The sequence below is a fragment of the Saccopteryx bilineata genome, chromosome 1, assembly GCF_036850765.1.
Source record: "Saccopteryx bilineata isolate mSacBil1 chromosome 1, mSacBil1_pri_phased_curated, whole genome shotgun sequence".
Taxonomy (NCBI): Eukaryota; Metazoa; Chordata; class Mammalia; order Chiroptera; family Emballonuridae; genus Saccopteryx; species Saccopteryx bilineata.
Genome location: NC_089490.1, coordinates 288,335,117 through 288,351,377, shown reverse-complemented (window position 1 = coordinate 288,351,377; position 16,261 = coordinate 288,335,117). Strand labels below are relative to the sequence as shown.

Sequence of the window (16,261 nt, the reverse complement as noted above, 5' to 3'; positions counted from 1 at the left end):
CGACCGGGATCCACCTGGCACGCCCACCAGGGGCGACGCTCTGCCCACCAGGGGGCGTCGCTCTGCCACGACCAGAGCCACTCTAGCGCCTGGGGCAGAGGCCAAGGAGCCATCCCCAGCGCCCGGGCCATCTTTGCTCCAATGGAGCCTCGGCTGCGGGAAGGGAAGAGAGAGACAGAGAGGAAGGAGAGGGGGAGGGGTGGAGAAGCAGATGGACGCTTCTCCTGTGTGCCCTGGCCAGGAATCGAACCCGGGACTCCTGCATGCCAGGCTGATGCTCTACTACTGAGCCAACTGGCCAGGGCCACAATTACATTTCTAATTGGTTCTTAGAAACATTCTACTATTTGGTCAGTTTTATTGAATGAATATCTACTAGGTAAATTTTACTTTAAAAATCTACTACCTTGACTCTAAAGTGTAAAGTAGGCTTCTTCACATCACAGGGACTAAATTTCAGTTTAAATGTGATTCACTGAAAGTAATTGATCATATTTACATGGGCAGATCTCAGGCAGCGTCTCTTGCTCTTTGAGTCAGTTGACAGATATCACCGGGAGCTGAAAAGCATAGAAAAGAGATTTGGATTCCAGTCTTGGCTCTGACACGAATCATAGGGCAAGATTATGCCAAAGTTGATGCATTTATAAATGTTTGTGTGTGTATTTTTTTTAAATAAATCTATAATTTTCATACTGTGAAGATCATCAGGAAACTTTGTCAATGAAATCTTATATGGAATCTCAATATACTACATAAAGAGAGCTGTGCATAAAGCCAATTATTCCTCATTGCCCCCTGCCCCATGTGAAAACTTCTAATACTAAAGAGGAAGAGAACCACAAGATTATATCAATTCTAATTTTTTTCTAAACTTAAATTTTATTTTTCTAGGATTTATCAAAATCAATGCTAATTACTAGGGAACCCATTTCTAAAAGAGGTTTTTTGTGTTTTTTTTTTTATTTCAAGTTCCAAATATGGCCACACCTTTGTATCTTTCCATCACATAAATTCTTCTGACAGTGAGGCTAACCTTTGTTCTAGCAGAAGTGGGGTCTATCTTCCCTTTCCTTGAATATGCAAATGGACTGGTGAGCACCCTTAGTAACATAGACAAATGTTTATATGTAACTGTCTAAGGTTATAAAAGCAATAGATTCTGTCTGGATTTCTTCTCTTAAAATGGTTGCCCTTTAACTCTAACCATCATGCTGTGAGGAAGCTCAGACCACATAAGAGACCATGCATGAGTACTCCTGTCTGCATCTCCAGCTAGCCCTCCAGGAAACCTCCAGCATCAAGCACCAGACATGTGAATAAAGAAAACTTCAGATGATTTCAGTCATGTCAACTCAAGCCAGCAATCTCGATCTTCTCTCCCTGACCTTTTTTTTGATGGCTTAGATGCATTTTATTGTTTTGTTTTGTTTTTCAGGGTCTTTTTACAAAAAAAGAAATGTTAAAACTGAGAGGTTTTGACTGAAAAGAGGACGAGGTTCTCCCTCTTGCCAAGAGTCCTGTTTTCTGTTACCTGTTGCAGAGATTCTAAATGTGTTCAAGGATAGCTAAGTATATGCTTCAGGAAATCTAGAAGACTTGAGAGCTAAGTGCTGGAATCCTGTGAAGTTTTATTTTTTTTATTTTTTATTTTTTGTATTTTTTCTGAAGCTGGAAACGGGGAGAGACAGTCAGACAGACTCCTGCATGCGTCCCACCGGGATCCACCCGGCATGCCCACCAGGGGCGACGCTCTGCCCACCAGGGGGCGATGCTCTGCCCCTCCGGGGCATTGCTCTGCCACGACCAGAGCCACTCTAGCGCCTGGGGCAGAGGCCAAGGAGCCATCTCCAGCGCCCGGGCCATCTTTTGCTCCAATGGAGCCTTGGCTACGGGAGGGGAAGAGAGAGACAGAGAGGAAGGAGGGGGGAGTGGAGAAGAAAATGGGTGCTTCTCCTATGTGCCCTGGCCAGGAATCGAACCTGGGTCCCCCGCACACCAGGCCGATGCTCTACCGCTGAGCCAACCAGGCAGGGCCCTGTAAAGTTTTATATACTTCATAAACCCAAGGCCCTTTTGTGTATTGTCTTATATGAACCCTAACTTATTAATAAGCTGGTTATTAAATTTAAGTGACATGAATCAATGCTCATTAAAGTTTAAGTGATTTGACTGTTAAGAACATTTCAATTAATTGGGTGTTGCCAATTAATAATAGTTTCTTAGTCTTTTTTTTTTTTTTTTGTATTTTTCTGAAGCTAGAAACGGGGAGAGACAGACAGACTCCCGCATGTGCCCGACCGGGATCCACCTGGCACGCCCACCAGGGGGCGATCCTCTGCCCACCAGGGGGCAATGCTCTGCCCCACCCGGGCATCGCTCTGCCGTGACCAGAGCCACTCTAGCGCCTGGGGCAGAGGCCAAGGAGCCATCCCCAGCGCCTGGGCCATCTTTGCTCCAATGGAGCCTTGGCTGCAGGAGGGGAAGAGAGAGACAGAAAGGAAGGAGAGGGGGAGGGGTGGAGAAGCAGATGGGCGCTTCTCCTGTGTGCTCTGACTGGGAATCGAACCCGGGACCTCTACACGCCAGGCCGACGCTCTACCACTGAGCCAACCGGCCAGGGCCTCTTAGTCATTTTTTTAATATTTACTGTTTATATTAGAATTTGCTTTTTAATTTTTCAATGATAACTAGTTTCTATATGGCAAAAATTTGGATAATAAAGATCATACTTGATCAACTTTAAATAAATTTTATTATTGTCCTAAAAATAGTTTAATAAGTCAGAAAATAGGTCATAACTTTTTCACATAGTGAATTATGTACATAAATAAAAAATTTATATTACTCCAATAATTATACTCTCTTATGAAAAATTCAGTACTTACTTGAGTATGATAGTTCTTGAATGAAGATTTTATTACTTTCTCTACCAGAATTTAAAAGTATAAGGTGACATTTTTAAACTTGTAATTATGAAAAGTTTACACATATATAATAGAAGAGAGAAAAATATAGTGAAAGCAATAAACCCATCACTCGTTTTCAGTAATAGGAGGGTGTTGCTTTGGTTGTTATAATTTTCTCTCTATCCTTATTTTGGCATTTATTTTGTAATTTTCACAGTGATGACTAGTGACATTTAATTTTCTGTAATTCTACAAATCCTACAGAGCACAGGGAAATCTCACACAGCAAATATTTGTCTTAGCTAAAATACCAAAAACACACCTTGGAGAAACATTTTTAATAATATGTTACAAGAGTGATTATATTTTTGTGACATATTACTCATTGGAATAGATGTTATGATCTGTATTGCAAATAATTAAATAATTTAAAACTACCAAAAGAGAATTTCTTATGTGTAAAAATTGGCTTTAATTGTAATACCATATTTACACATTATAAGGATAAGTTTGTATTATAAATAAAATTGCAAAAAAAAAGTCTGGATCCTTTTTGAAGACATTCCATCTTCACACTAACTAAATAAAAAAATGTAATTCTGAAAAATAAAAACTCTTTATATGGCTTTGGAACTTGTACCGTATGTGCCAAGTTAGATAGAAAGTAGAGACTGATTTTTGCATTGTACAGAGGTTGAATAGATTAAGTTATTCACATGAACATAGTAAACTCTAACTTAAAATATGAATTATTTATCTATTTTTGTAAGTAGCTATATAATGGTCAAATATTTTTCTAATACACATTATAACTTAAGATCACAGACTTGAACCAGGAAACCTGGATTCAAATTATCTTATCACCACAACTTGTGATTTTTGAACAAGTTACATTTCTCCTCTGTTCCACAGAATTCCACATACAATAATGGGAATAATAATAGTGTCCATAACAGAGTTGTAAATACTAAATGAATTAATCTATGTATTAGATTTTAGAATATAGGTACATTGTCAACATTATTAACTATTAGGCATTCATTTTGTTGTTATTTTTGACAATTTCCAGTTTAAGATAGAGAACATAGTTTAACCAAAGTGTTTAAACTGATTATAAAATGCTGTATAAGTATTAATACCAATCACAAAAGCAGAGTTATTGATAGATAAGCTCTATAAAGTACAGTTGGTAATGAAGAATGGTAATTTACCAAATGTCATTTAACTTTGTAAAATACTATATCTCTTTAGTACATCAAACTCATGAATTAGAGCTTATTAATATCATGTTTTATATGAAAAACTGAGCTGAAGAAAGATTAAATAACTTACAAAAACTGAACCAAACCTGTTCTATGAAGTAAAAGAAATGGTCTGTAACTGATAATAATTTAATAATCAATATTTTCTACATGATTCTTCATGATTACAAATAGACGTTGTACATACACATCTTGTATTACAAAATATACCTTCTTTTCACTTAATGTTATTTGTATCTCTACTGCTACATAATAATAGACTTCACTGTGCTTTACATAAATGTGTAAACATTTCTTAAGCAACTTATTACACTGCTTTTAGTTTTTAAAATAGATTTAGCATAGCAGATTATTGTATCAGTCATGTGGAAAGACTTTGTATGAATTCTTTAAGAGAATCTAGATATATGTCTAAAGATATATTGATATTTTAAATCTTTAGTGGTACTATAGGTGAAATGCCAGTAGCCGCAGCCACCATCATAGGCCCCTGGCCAGTGTAGGTTCGCATTTAATTTGGACCAGTCATAGAAAAAAAACAGAGCCAAGAACTGGTGAGCCATCCTCTTTATTCCTGCTTGCAACCAGCGGGCGAGAAAATACACACAGCAGGAAACACTTCTCTTTTTATTCAGGGCTCCCAAAGCCACTGACTCTTTGGTTTTTGCTAGAATTGAAAGCCTCACTCAGTCCCCTCTGCATGCTGCCGTTTTGGCTGCCTCTTCTCCTTCACGTGGCCTCTCTGCCCTGCTACAACATGGGCTCCTCCTCTCTCTACAACAATGTGGTCACTCCCCCCAAAATGGCCTCCTAACTCCTCCTTTTAAAACTTTTTGGCAGAACAACCCCCTCCTCTAGCTCACATTAACATAATCAAGCCCCTTCCCAAGCATGAAAGTCAATTAGCAGTATCACGTGAGAGCACCATCATGTGAGCATTGGCCATCTTTAATAATAAGAGTGAGAAAAACTCAGAAAATACAGATTTTACAACTCATTTGTCCAACAATATGTAATGAATTTAGCACAAATCAATCATAGTGTGGAGATGGGGGAATGCACATAACATTTGGATTTCTATAGTGCTGGGTTTGAATCTTAAGTCCTTATCCTTTAGATACATGACTCTGGGAATGGCCCTTCAACAATTTGGGATAGCTTATAAATCTGTAAAACTTTATAAGGTAAAACTTTATAATAAATAACTTAAAAGTATATTAATTAAGCTTTGTTAGTTTTATTATTTCTTCAATAAATGACAAGGTACAGATGATACATATTAGATTGCAGTTAAAACTTGAAATAGGATTTTGGCAAAGACATTTTCAAACCAATTTTCCTTTTGATGCTTCAGGAAAGAAAGCTTACTTATCCTTTCTTTTTTAATCATCAACAAGTTATTTTAGGTTTATCCTAGCTTTCCATATAAATATATATATTTATGTTGTGTGTGTGTGACAGAGACAGAGAGGGACATAGAGAGAGGGACAGATAGGGACAGAGAGGAAGGGAGAGAGATGAGAAGCATCAATTCTTCATTGTAGCACCTTAGTTGTTCATTGATTGCTTTCTCATATGTGCCTTGATGGGGGAGCTATAGCAGACCAAGGGATCCCAAGTGACCCCTTGTGCTCAATCCAGCGACTTTGGGTTCCAGCTAGTGAGCTGTGCTCAAACAAGATGAGCCAACCCTCAGGCTGGCGATCTCGAGGTTTTGAACCTGCGTCCTCCATGTCCTAGTCCGATGCTCTATCCACTGCACCACCGCTTGGTCAGGCCTAACTTTTCATAATTTATCTCTTACTTCTACTTCCTTACATTGGCAATTTTAATTTTTATTTATAAAAAGCCCTCTCTCTTTCAGTATCTTTGTAATTTTTTATTTTTTATTCCAGGAGGAATCTTTCTGAGAGACTTATTTAAATATGTAGGTGATTTGACTCAATAAACTGTTAATTTCATGGATACAACATAAAAAAAATCTTTTATCCAGTGAAAAATATCACTATTGGGATTGGTTCTATGAACTAACCCTGGGATGGTGGCTACACTTGTGGTAAACTAAGAGCTAAGTGTTTGACATTACTTTTGGTGATGCATTCCAGTGATAAGCACTAGTGTAGTACAGAGACAAGTCATTGATCCCTCACTCATTCATTCTTTTCAACTTAGAGTTGGTGCAACACTTCAGAATTTCCCATAAAGAATGGATCGTTTGAATTCCAAATGAAAACTGATTTTTTAAAAAAAATTGTAATTTTTCAAAACAAAAGCAATAACTAACCAGATTTTCTAGTCATCTTTTCTCTTTCTATGTTTTCAACAGGTAACACATTGTTAGCCAGTAAAGTCAACATACTGATTAATGTCCTAGATGTCAATGAATTCCCACCAGAAATAGCTGTGCCATATGAAACATCAGTGTGTGAAAATGCCAAACCAGGACAGGTATCACATCAATATTGCTAATTGAGAGTGTGTATGTATGTGTCTCAGGTAACAGCACCAGGCATGAATATGTATCCACACACATGCAGCAGATCTGCCAGTGTGACTAGTGGCAGTGGTGGTGGCACATGGTACAGTGTTAGTGGTGCTCATGATAGTGTGGGGGTGGCGCTGATGGGACTAGTAGAGGTCACAGAAATGCTGAGTGTAGCCTGATGCCAAAGGTAGTAGCAAAACGATCTTGAAGGTAACATGTTTAGGCATTGCGTTAAAGGATGTGCATATTATTTTATTTACTAAAAATACTATGAGTTTGACATTATTTAGTATAATTTAATGCATTGTGTCTTCCATTTACATAGACATTCTATCCTGTGATGTACCATGTGTTATGCAAATACAACAGTTAATAAGAAGTTTCCTATTTGTATATATAAGACATATGCACATGGAACAAATGATCTATATAAAACAGAGAAAGCATTCCGTTTCTCAGATAGCATTTTTAACTTTACTCATTGTTATCAGAGTTTGTACTTTTGTCCACTGGGGAAAAAGAAACATGACAACTAAAACAGATATGCATCCTTTGTATCTCTCTTGTCATTTTATTTATTTATGAAAGTGAATCCCATGTTTATTACTTAATATGCTGAAATTTTGTTAATGCAAGGACTTTGAAACACTTACGGATTTTGTTTCTAGTAAGCATTTTAATATTTAGGTTAAAAAGCACTAATTTATCTAATTTAAAATGCAAGCAAGTATATTCTAGTTTTATTTTGCTGACTGGTGAGCAAAATTCAGATTGTTAATTAAGCTTTTGAGTTATGTAGATATTGATTTAGACTTAACTCAGACCTTATAAATGTTTACATATTTCTTTATAAAAACAATTTGTAAATAATTGGTCTAGTGATATGAATCTTTAATGTGTCAATTCTGTTACTTGCATACTTCATTAGATAAATTTTTTAGCCTAGTATGTAAAATTCCTTTTGAAACTAACAACTGACTTCAAGTTTTATGTCCACTTTATTTCAGATAATTCAGATAGTCAGTGCTGCAGACCGAGATCTTTCCCCTGCTGGACAGCAATTCTCCTTTAGATTACCACCTGAAGCCATGATCAAACCCAACTTCACAGTCCGTGACTTCAGAAGTAAGTTTAACCATATAAACATGTACCAGTTAACAAGTAACTCTTTAAACAGATGCAAAGGTAGAAATCAATGCTTTTCCTTAAAGCATTCAAATTCACAATATATGGAAATCCATATATGAGAAATACAAAATTCTATAAGTAGCAGTAAAGAAAACATTTAACTTATATACACTCAACCAAATGAGGCAAATGACCGCCATTTAGAAATAGAAAGCACAAATACTCTTATTTGTGACTTTGAGTATTTTATCTCCTCCTATTTTCCATAGTTTAAAAATAAAGATTAAAAACACCTGAGTTTTTCTGTAACAAATACACACATTGTAATGAGATGATTATGATGGAGATTGATAAAAGTAAAAAATGTTTTGAAAAAATTTAGTTTGCTGAAAAAACTTAGGGAAAAGAAAAAGAATCTCCACATTTTGTCACAGAAGGAAATTCAGAGGGATTTTCTGCATTGTTTTGTGAAATGTGGGGGATGTCTATATATCAAATGGGGCCCTCGATATAAAAGGCATGGCAAATAGAGATAATATATGTTTTATCATGAGGAATGGAAAATTTTGGAGCATAGAAGTAACAATATTAATAATTTTAACTTGTGGCAAATTAAATAAAATAGAGCTAAGACAAACCAGACATTGTCACCCTATATCTAAGCCATTTAAAGCAATTATAACTTAGATCCAATGATTCGAATAGTCTTTGAAAAGTTTAAGCAAGATTATACCATGTTTAGATTTGCATTTCTGCAAGTCTGTTTGGATACAGAGTAGAAAGGACTCTAGAGGGAGGGGGATATAACATGGTGGTGATGCAATTACAAAAATTGGGCGAGAGAGTCTTATTTTAGGGTAATGGTGTAAGGATAGTGAAAAATGTGTGGAAATAGAATTAATAAGGCTTAAAGTAAGATCCTCAAGATCACTGGTTTTCTTGTATATTTTTAACTTTGTTTTTAAAAAAATTATTTATTGATTTTTAGAGAAAAGAGAGAGAGAGAAAGGGTGGGGGAGAAGCAGGAAGCATCAACTTGTAGTAGTTGCTTCCTGTATGTGCCTTGACTGGGCAAGCCCAGGGTCTTGAACCATCGACCTTAGTTTTCCAGGTTTATACATTATCCACTGCACCACCACAGGTCAGGCAAGATCAGTGCTTTTCAACCCTCATCCCCATCCTCATCCATAGACTGGTACCAGTCCACCAGAAATTTCCTACTAGTCTACAAAGAATTAACCACTCTGATGTTGTACGAAAATTATAGAATCTGGGTGGTTAACTTTTTTACTTATTGGCACAAAATTTCTGGTGGTCTGGCAGTTGGAAACCACTGATCTAGATCTTTGATATAAAATAATACTAATCAAACTTCCAGATCATTGACTTGGGAAATGATGGTCACATCATTCAGTAACATAAGTATTGACTGTTTTCTACCATTGTATCCTTGATGGAGAACCTATATCTAATTAATTTTGATAATATGAAGCAGATCACCTTGCCTCATACAGTGTTTTCTCATGTTCTGAACATTGGCCACTCATATACCATTTACCAGATTCTTTGTTTTATCTTGTTGTATCTGTAAGTGTAAGTTATTTTAAAAGTGGATAGGAACATATTTAATTTCACATATTCTCTATTTACCTTTTTGTTTTGTGATAACAATGAATGTGTCTATCCATTTAGCAATTTTTTTAATGCTCTACAAAGTTATTAACTTTAGTCCCCATGTTTTACATTAGAACACAACCACTTTTCTACATGAGTTCAACTATTTTTTTTTTATTTCACATGTGAGTGACATTATACTGTATTTGTCTTTCCCTGTCTGGCTTATTTCATTTAGCATAATGTCTTCCAGATTCATCCACATTGTCATAAATAACAAAGTTTCTTTAATTTTTATGGTTGAAAAATATATATGTATATTACTTTTTTCATCTATATTTGATAGAAACCACTTTAAAAGTGGAAATGAGGTTTAATATATTTTTTAAATTTTCACTATGAACACAGTGATTTTTATATGCTCATATCTTAACAATAATAAAATAAAAATAAACAATGAAAATAAAGATAAGTTGTCTTTAGACATGAGTTCAAGAATATCTCCTGACCTGAGATCACACAGTGGATAAAGCATAAACCTGGAACACAGGTCACTGATTCAAAACCCTGGGCTTGCCCAATCAAGGCATATACAGAAAGCAACTACTATGAGTTGAGGCTTTCAGTTTATCTTCTCTTTTTCTCTCTCTTTCTCTCTTTCCTCTCTTCTCTCTAAAAATAATTAAAGAAAATCTAAAAAAAAAAGAATGTAAAATCTCTACCTTTCTAAGTTCTAATAAACTCTACATCTCCAAGTGCTAATACATCAGCTTCTTTGACTTTCAAATTCTATTAATCTTTTTTAATTATATTTTGAACTTTAATATGTGACTGTTCTTTTTATACAGACAAAAGCCTGCAACTATTGATTGCTAATCATTTTAGTGTTAGTTCAACTGGTTCCCATTCTTCTCATCCGGTTGTCACTACAAATACTAGGTACCACAAGCTTTCATTGGAAATACTATAATGACTTTTGACGCCTTGATACTTTTTCAACTTAAAAATATTCTTTATATAATGACAAATTACTCCTCCATATGTAAATCCATCATACCATGTAAAGTTTTCTTATCTTGGTACTTCTTACCAAAGTAGCATCTACAAATAGAAAAATAAAATATTATTGAAATAGTAACATTTTTATGACTTTTTTTTTTACCTGATTCTATAGTTTGTTTCACTTGTGGCTATAATAAAGTAAATATTAATACATTTCTAAAAATAGGAAAATGTTTCTAGAAGTTAAATTAATAAACATAAAAATAAAATAGTGTTATCAATAAAACAAAAATTTCACTTTTATATGTAGAAATAAAAGAAGCAAGAGAAATGCATACAAAATGACATTTTCTATAGAAAAGTTAGCTACATTTTTATAAAATTAATAATGTTGATTTTGTAAATATTGCTTTTATTAAAACTAAAATAAAATGCTTTTGTATTTTATTAAAATTCATAATGATTAAAATTTTTAATGAAGCTTGATTAAATAACACAATTTGTTTTCCTTTCCATGTTACTCTGATGTGCAAAAGTTAAACTGTATATATAGATATAGTTTTGGGAAAAAAAACATTTCAATCTGAAATAATAATTTGATATTTGTTGTATTTTAAATAATAGGTTCTAAGATTAGGTGTTTTTGCATATTCATACTTGTAATAATCTGTTCTATTTTGTAAGAAAACATCCACAGAAGTATTAAGTGAAATAAGCTAGTCAGAGAAAGACAAGTGCCATATGATTTTACTGCATGTGGACTCTAATGAACAAAATTAACAAACAAAACAGAAACAGACACATAGATACAGAAAACAGACTGACAGCTGTTAGAGGGTTTAAGGGGATGGCGGAAAGAGGTGAAGGTGTTAAGCAAAGAAAAAGTCTCATAGATACAGACAACAATATAGTGATTACAGGAGGGAAAAGGGAGGGGGGGTGGGGGTATAGAGTAAAGGGGGGATGAGTGGTGATGGAAAGAGACTTGACTTGGTATGAACACACAATCAATATATAGATGCCATAATAATAGAATTGTACATCTACACAATTTTATTAATTAATGTCCCCCAATACATTCAGTAAAAAATAAATTTAGAAAAGAATTTTTTAATTTCCTCAATGAAATTTTGATGTCAGAAAAAATAAGTAAACACACATACTTCTACATTCTTTCTAAATAGCATATTTAATTCTTATATCAGAGAAGATTTATGTTTCTTCTTTGGGGATTAGTTTGATTACATTTTAGCAGAGCCTTTCATGATAAAATAATTAAATATGGGTGGAGAGCTTCCTACTGTTCAACCAATATCACCTTTGAAATGAACCTCATGATAACCATCTCATCATAAATGTCATGTTTTGTAGACAACACGGCTGGAATTGAAACCAGAAGGAATGGATACAGTCGGAGGCAGCAGGAGTTGTATTTCCTGCCTGTTGTGATAGAAGACAGCAGCTATCCTGTCCAGAGCAGCACAAACACAATGACCATCCGAGTTTGTAGATGTGACTCTGATGGCACCATCTTGTCTTGTAATGTGGAAGCAATTTTCTTACCTGTTGGACTCAGCACCGGGGCCTTGATTGCAATTCTACTGTGCATCGTTATACTTTTAGGTTGGTTTCAATATTAATCATCTTTCGTTCTCTTTCTCTACCGTATGTCCTCAATTTACAATGTGAATTGATGTTACTTCACTGAGATGCCATTTTTGCTTAGAAGTTTGTCTACTTATATTGAATTATATTTTGATTAAAGTTAATTTCTTATTTTATAACTCATTGGAAATATAACATTAGGCTTAAATAAATAACACCATCAAAAAATAAAAAAGACTGTTAAAGCCTTAGGGGTTTTCCAAGTAATAATATTTTGTAGAAACTGCTGCAATGAAAGTTTCTATAACAAATAACCTATATACAGCAATGATTTCTCTATTCACTTTACATCCTAGTAATTATCACTCCCTAAGATATCGTCTGACCTTAAAAAAAAAACCCAGATGAACAATAGTTTTCAAATATTAGTTCAATAAAGAAAAAAGAAAAGAAAGTGAACTTTATCTTTCCCGTTTAAACTGCCAGCCAAAAGTAATTTTTATTCTACTTTGCATACATCTCTTCACATCAAAATTCAAACATCAACAGAACAAACCACACTTAAGTATCTAGAAGCAAACCAAATGAAAAGGATCGAAGGAAATGTATTCTGTAACATCGCTGAGAGAATAAACATAAACTTACTTTAGGGGTTTCCCTTTCTATCAATTCTGATGAGCCAGTTCTATTTCCCTTATTAATTCATTGCCAGAATCACATAAGCAAAGTGAGATTTTCTGTTCTTGTTGTTGTTTTTGTCATTCTTTTAAATTCAAATTACAACTGATACACAATTGGACACTGTGGAATCAGTTTATATATGAATGTTGATTAGTTAACAACATTAAAAAAAACCCCAGCATTATAAGAACCTCCCTTCATCGTAGGGCTAGAAAACAAAACTTAAAATATATATACTAGAATGTCAAGTGTGGAGTAAGGCATTATATAATAGTTTGTGAATTACAGTTCCTGAATCATAAACTGACATTGGTTTGGAGGGTAAAGTTCTAGTCCAATTTGCATGATGTAAATATTAATTCCATACAAAGGACTTTGGAGTACAGAACAAAGAATTTTTTATATCATTATAATTTAGAGTAAATTATATCTGCCATCTGCTTGTGCTGATGATATAAACCTTAAAAGGGCAGATGCAAAATAATGTTCTCATATTTGAAATTGAACATGATCAATTAGGTGTTTAACTTCAAATTAAGCAGCCCTCTCTGACGCTCCTCTTTTCTCTAAAAGTTCTTTGAGTCCTAGAGTATTTGTATATCAACCCTGCATGACTTGGCATATTCTGGATGCTTGATTTGGCCACTGGCCCTGTTACAGTGTAACCACTAATCTTGTCCAGGTCAACCTTATCCTGCATTGCTATCTGCCACTTATTCATCCAAATGCTTACTGAGTGTCCACAGTGCATCCACACCGATCTAGCATTGTGAATTTTCTAGAACAGCAGAAAACGTTGACACTATAGTCTTGCCATGGGGTTTGATTAAATGCCCATCTACTGTTTGAATTCCATAACCAATCTCAGATTCCTTTAAATCTTCTAGTTCTTAACTATTTTCATGTCTTTCCTGGGGTTCAGGGAAGCATGAGAATCTTGTGGTGCTTGCATACCTTTCAGGTAGCTCTCAAGCACATCTAACTAGTCTCTTTCTCATTGGTGGCAACTCTCATGCCATTTTGTTTGCAGGGCTTCTCTGTAAGGTTTGCAGTCTTTCACGTTCTTCTCGTGTAAACAAACAATAAATACTTTCTTTAGTTCTGAAATTTTCTTAAACCCTGGTAGGAGCGCTGAGTGAGAAACATCTGTCCAAGGCATATTGTACAGGAAGGAGGTCTACCTATATCTCCTCCCTCTTTTCAATTCATTAAAATAATTTTGGAGGCAGAGGAAATGATTGGGCTTTTATCATCATGCAATGCCCTCTACTTTCTAATTTTATGACAAGAGTCTTTGAGTTCTGCGATAGTAAATCAAACACACTTTGCCTTTCAATCTATTACCATCACTATAGAAGAGAGTGGGTATATGAAAAGGTAAGTTGAGTGCAGAATTATTTGAATCTGTAACCAAGATACATACACTATTTAATGATGGTTGTGAGTCAACTAGAAACAAAGAGATATTCAATAATGAGCATAGATAAATTAACTACTTCAAAATATTATCACGCTTCATGAAGGTAATATGAATACTAGTCATTTGGTTTGGAACACTGTCTCAGTATGGCAGGACAGTCTTTAAATAATTAGAGCTCTTAGTTGATAACGACTTATAAAACCAAAGCCCTTATATTGTATATTCTTTCTTTTCTTTCTCTCTTGCTTATTTATTGCTTTTAAAAGTGATTGTCACATGGATGAAGATTTGTGTTTATTTCATTAGAAAGAAATTAACATTAAAATTGGAAAATCTGGATGTGAATATATTTAAATGTTACTTATAGGCTATATATTCAAATTTTATAATATCAATGTTATACAGATCTCTGTATGCTTAGAACATTTTTCTTTCTTTTTGCAACTTTGTAAACACATTTTCCCAAAGAGTAAAATATTATATATAATTCATTTAAATATAAATAATGTTATAATTTTTTTATTTTGTAACTTATTTGGCTATGATTTCTTGATATTTACAATTTCACAATGAAATTAAGATCAGGCAATGAAAAAAATGTAAACAGAGATCTGATTCTTATTGATTACAGTATGTTTACTTTAAAATACTAGGCTATTATTAAAGAACCTCAGCCAGCTCTGACCAGTTTTATCTTTATGAAGAGATAAACTGACATATTCTCAAGTTGCCATGTTTTGTCTTCTTCCAGCCATAGTTGTGCTGTACGTTGCACTGAGAAGGCAGAAGAAGAAAGACACCCTGATGACCTCTAAGGAAGACATCAGAGACAATGTTATTCATTATGACGATGAAGGAGGCGGGGAGGAGGACACCCAGGCTTTTGACATCGGTGCTCTGAGAAATCCAAAAGTGATTGAAGATAACAAAATTCGCAGGGATATAAAACCAGACTCTCTCTGTTTACCTCGGCAGAGACAACCGGTGGAAGATAACACAGACATAAGGGATTTCATTAATCAAAGGCTACAGGAAAATGATGTGGACCCAACTGCCCCACCATACGATTCACTGGCAACATATGCCTATGAAGGAAATGGATCAGTCGCAGACTCCCTTAGCTCTATAGACTCTCTCGCCACAGAAGTTGACCAGGACTATGACTATCTGACAGATTGGGGACCCCGCTTTAAAGTCTTGGCAGATATGTTTGGTGAAGAAGAGAGTTATAACTCTGATAAAGTCACTTAGGGGAGAAGCAAAGACTTAAACCAATAGGAGAAATTTTAAAAAAACAAACACAAGTAGAAATCTCTTACACACACACACACACACACACACACACAGGCTTTATAGGACAAGATTCCTTTGATTATCTGGTTTCTAGCAAGTTGCTATATTTATTATATTGTCAGTTTTGGTTTATTCTGCCAACATAAGATAAATCCTATTATATGTACTTGCTTGGTTTTGTTTTGTTATTTTGGAAATACACTGAGACAAGCTCAGGCCTATTAAATACAATTTACTGACATGACAACCTAGAATGAAGATAGCTATGTGGCATCACGGTGGAAGAGTGTTAGATTTTTCTTAATTCCACTAAAGTGCCTATTGAAACTCTTATCATTTAAAGTGATGTACAGTACACTCTGCTGTGATGGCATTGCAGGATTCAGAGACACCGAGGACATAAAACAAAGACATTATCTTTATATGTCAAGGAGCAATAGCAACGTGCTGACTTCTAATTCCTTTTGAGGATAAAAGAAGAATACTTTCTGAACTCCATCTTCTTATAATTCAGTCTTTTTTTGAAACTGTATGCCAACACACATTTGTTTTTCCTACCCATTCAGAAAATTAAAATAAATGTGATAATATCTAATTCAATATGCAAGTCCTGAATTTTGAAAACAATGTTTGATCATACCATTAATTCATATTAAAGCTATTCATTAAGATGTTACTTTTTATCAAAAAATAAAATTTTAAAAATGAAATTATATAAAAAAATTCCTCTTTATACAGAGAGGCCTCAGGGCTGAAAATCCACATTAAAATAAATATTGGTTTTGTTTTAATACTGTGCTGGTGTGTGGAAGGTTGGTTTTAACAAGTGAGCAGATTTAATAACATCTTTATTCACAGATAA

General features: G+C 34.6%; 1 protein-coding gene across 3 annotated transcripts in view; it reads left to right on the top strand.

Moving 5' to 3' along the window:
• The window catches only part of CDH12 (cadherin 12), a 978,939-nt gene extending 962,945 nt beyond the window's left edge, over nucleotides 1–15,994 (top strand). For all 3 annotated transcript variants that reach the window (XM_066244110.1, XM_066244099.1, XM_066244105.1), the window contains 4 exons: nucleotides 6,498–6,619; nucleotides 7,664–7,781; nucleotides 11,772–12,023; nucleotides 14,858–15,994. In XM_066244110.1, the coding sequence (XP_066100207.1) occupies nucleotides 6,498–6,619; nucleotides 7,664–7,781; nucleotides 11,772–12,023; nucleotides 14,858–15,357 (992 nt within the window). In that variant the 3' untranslated portion in view covers nucleotides 15,358–15,994. The remainder of the gene's footprint in view (nucleotides 1–6,497; nucleotides 6,620–7,663; nucleotides 7,782–11,771; nucleotides 12,024–14,857) is intronic.
• The last annotated feature ends 267 nt before the right edge of the window (nucleotides 15,995–16,261 follow it).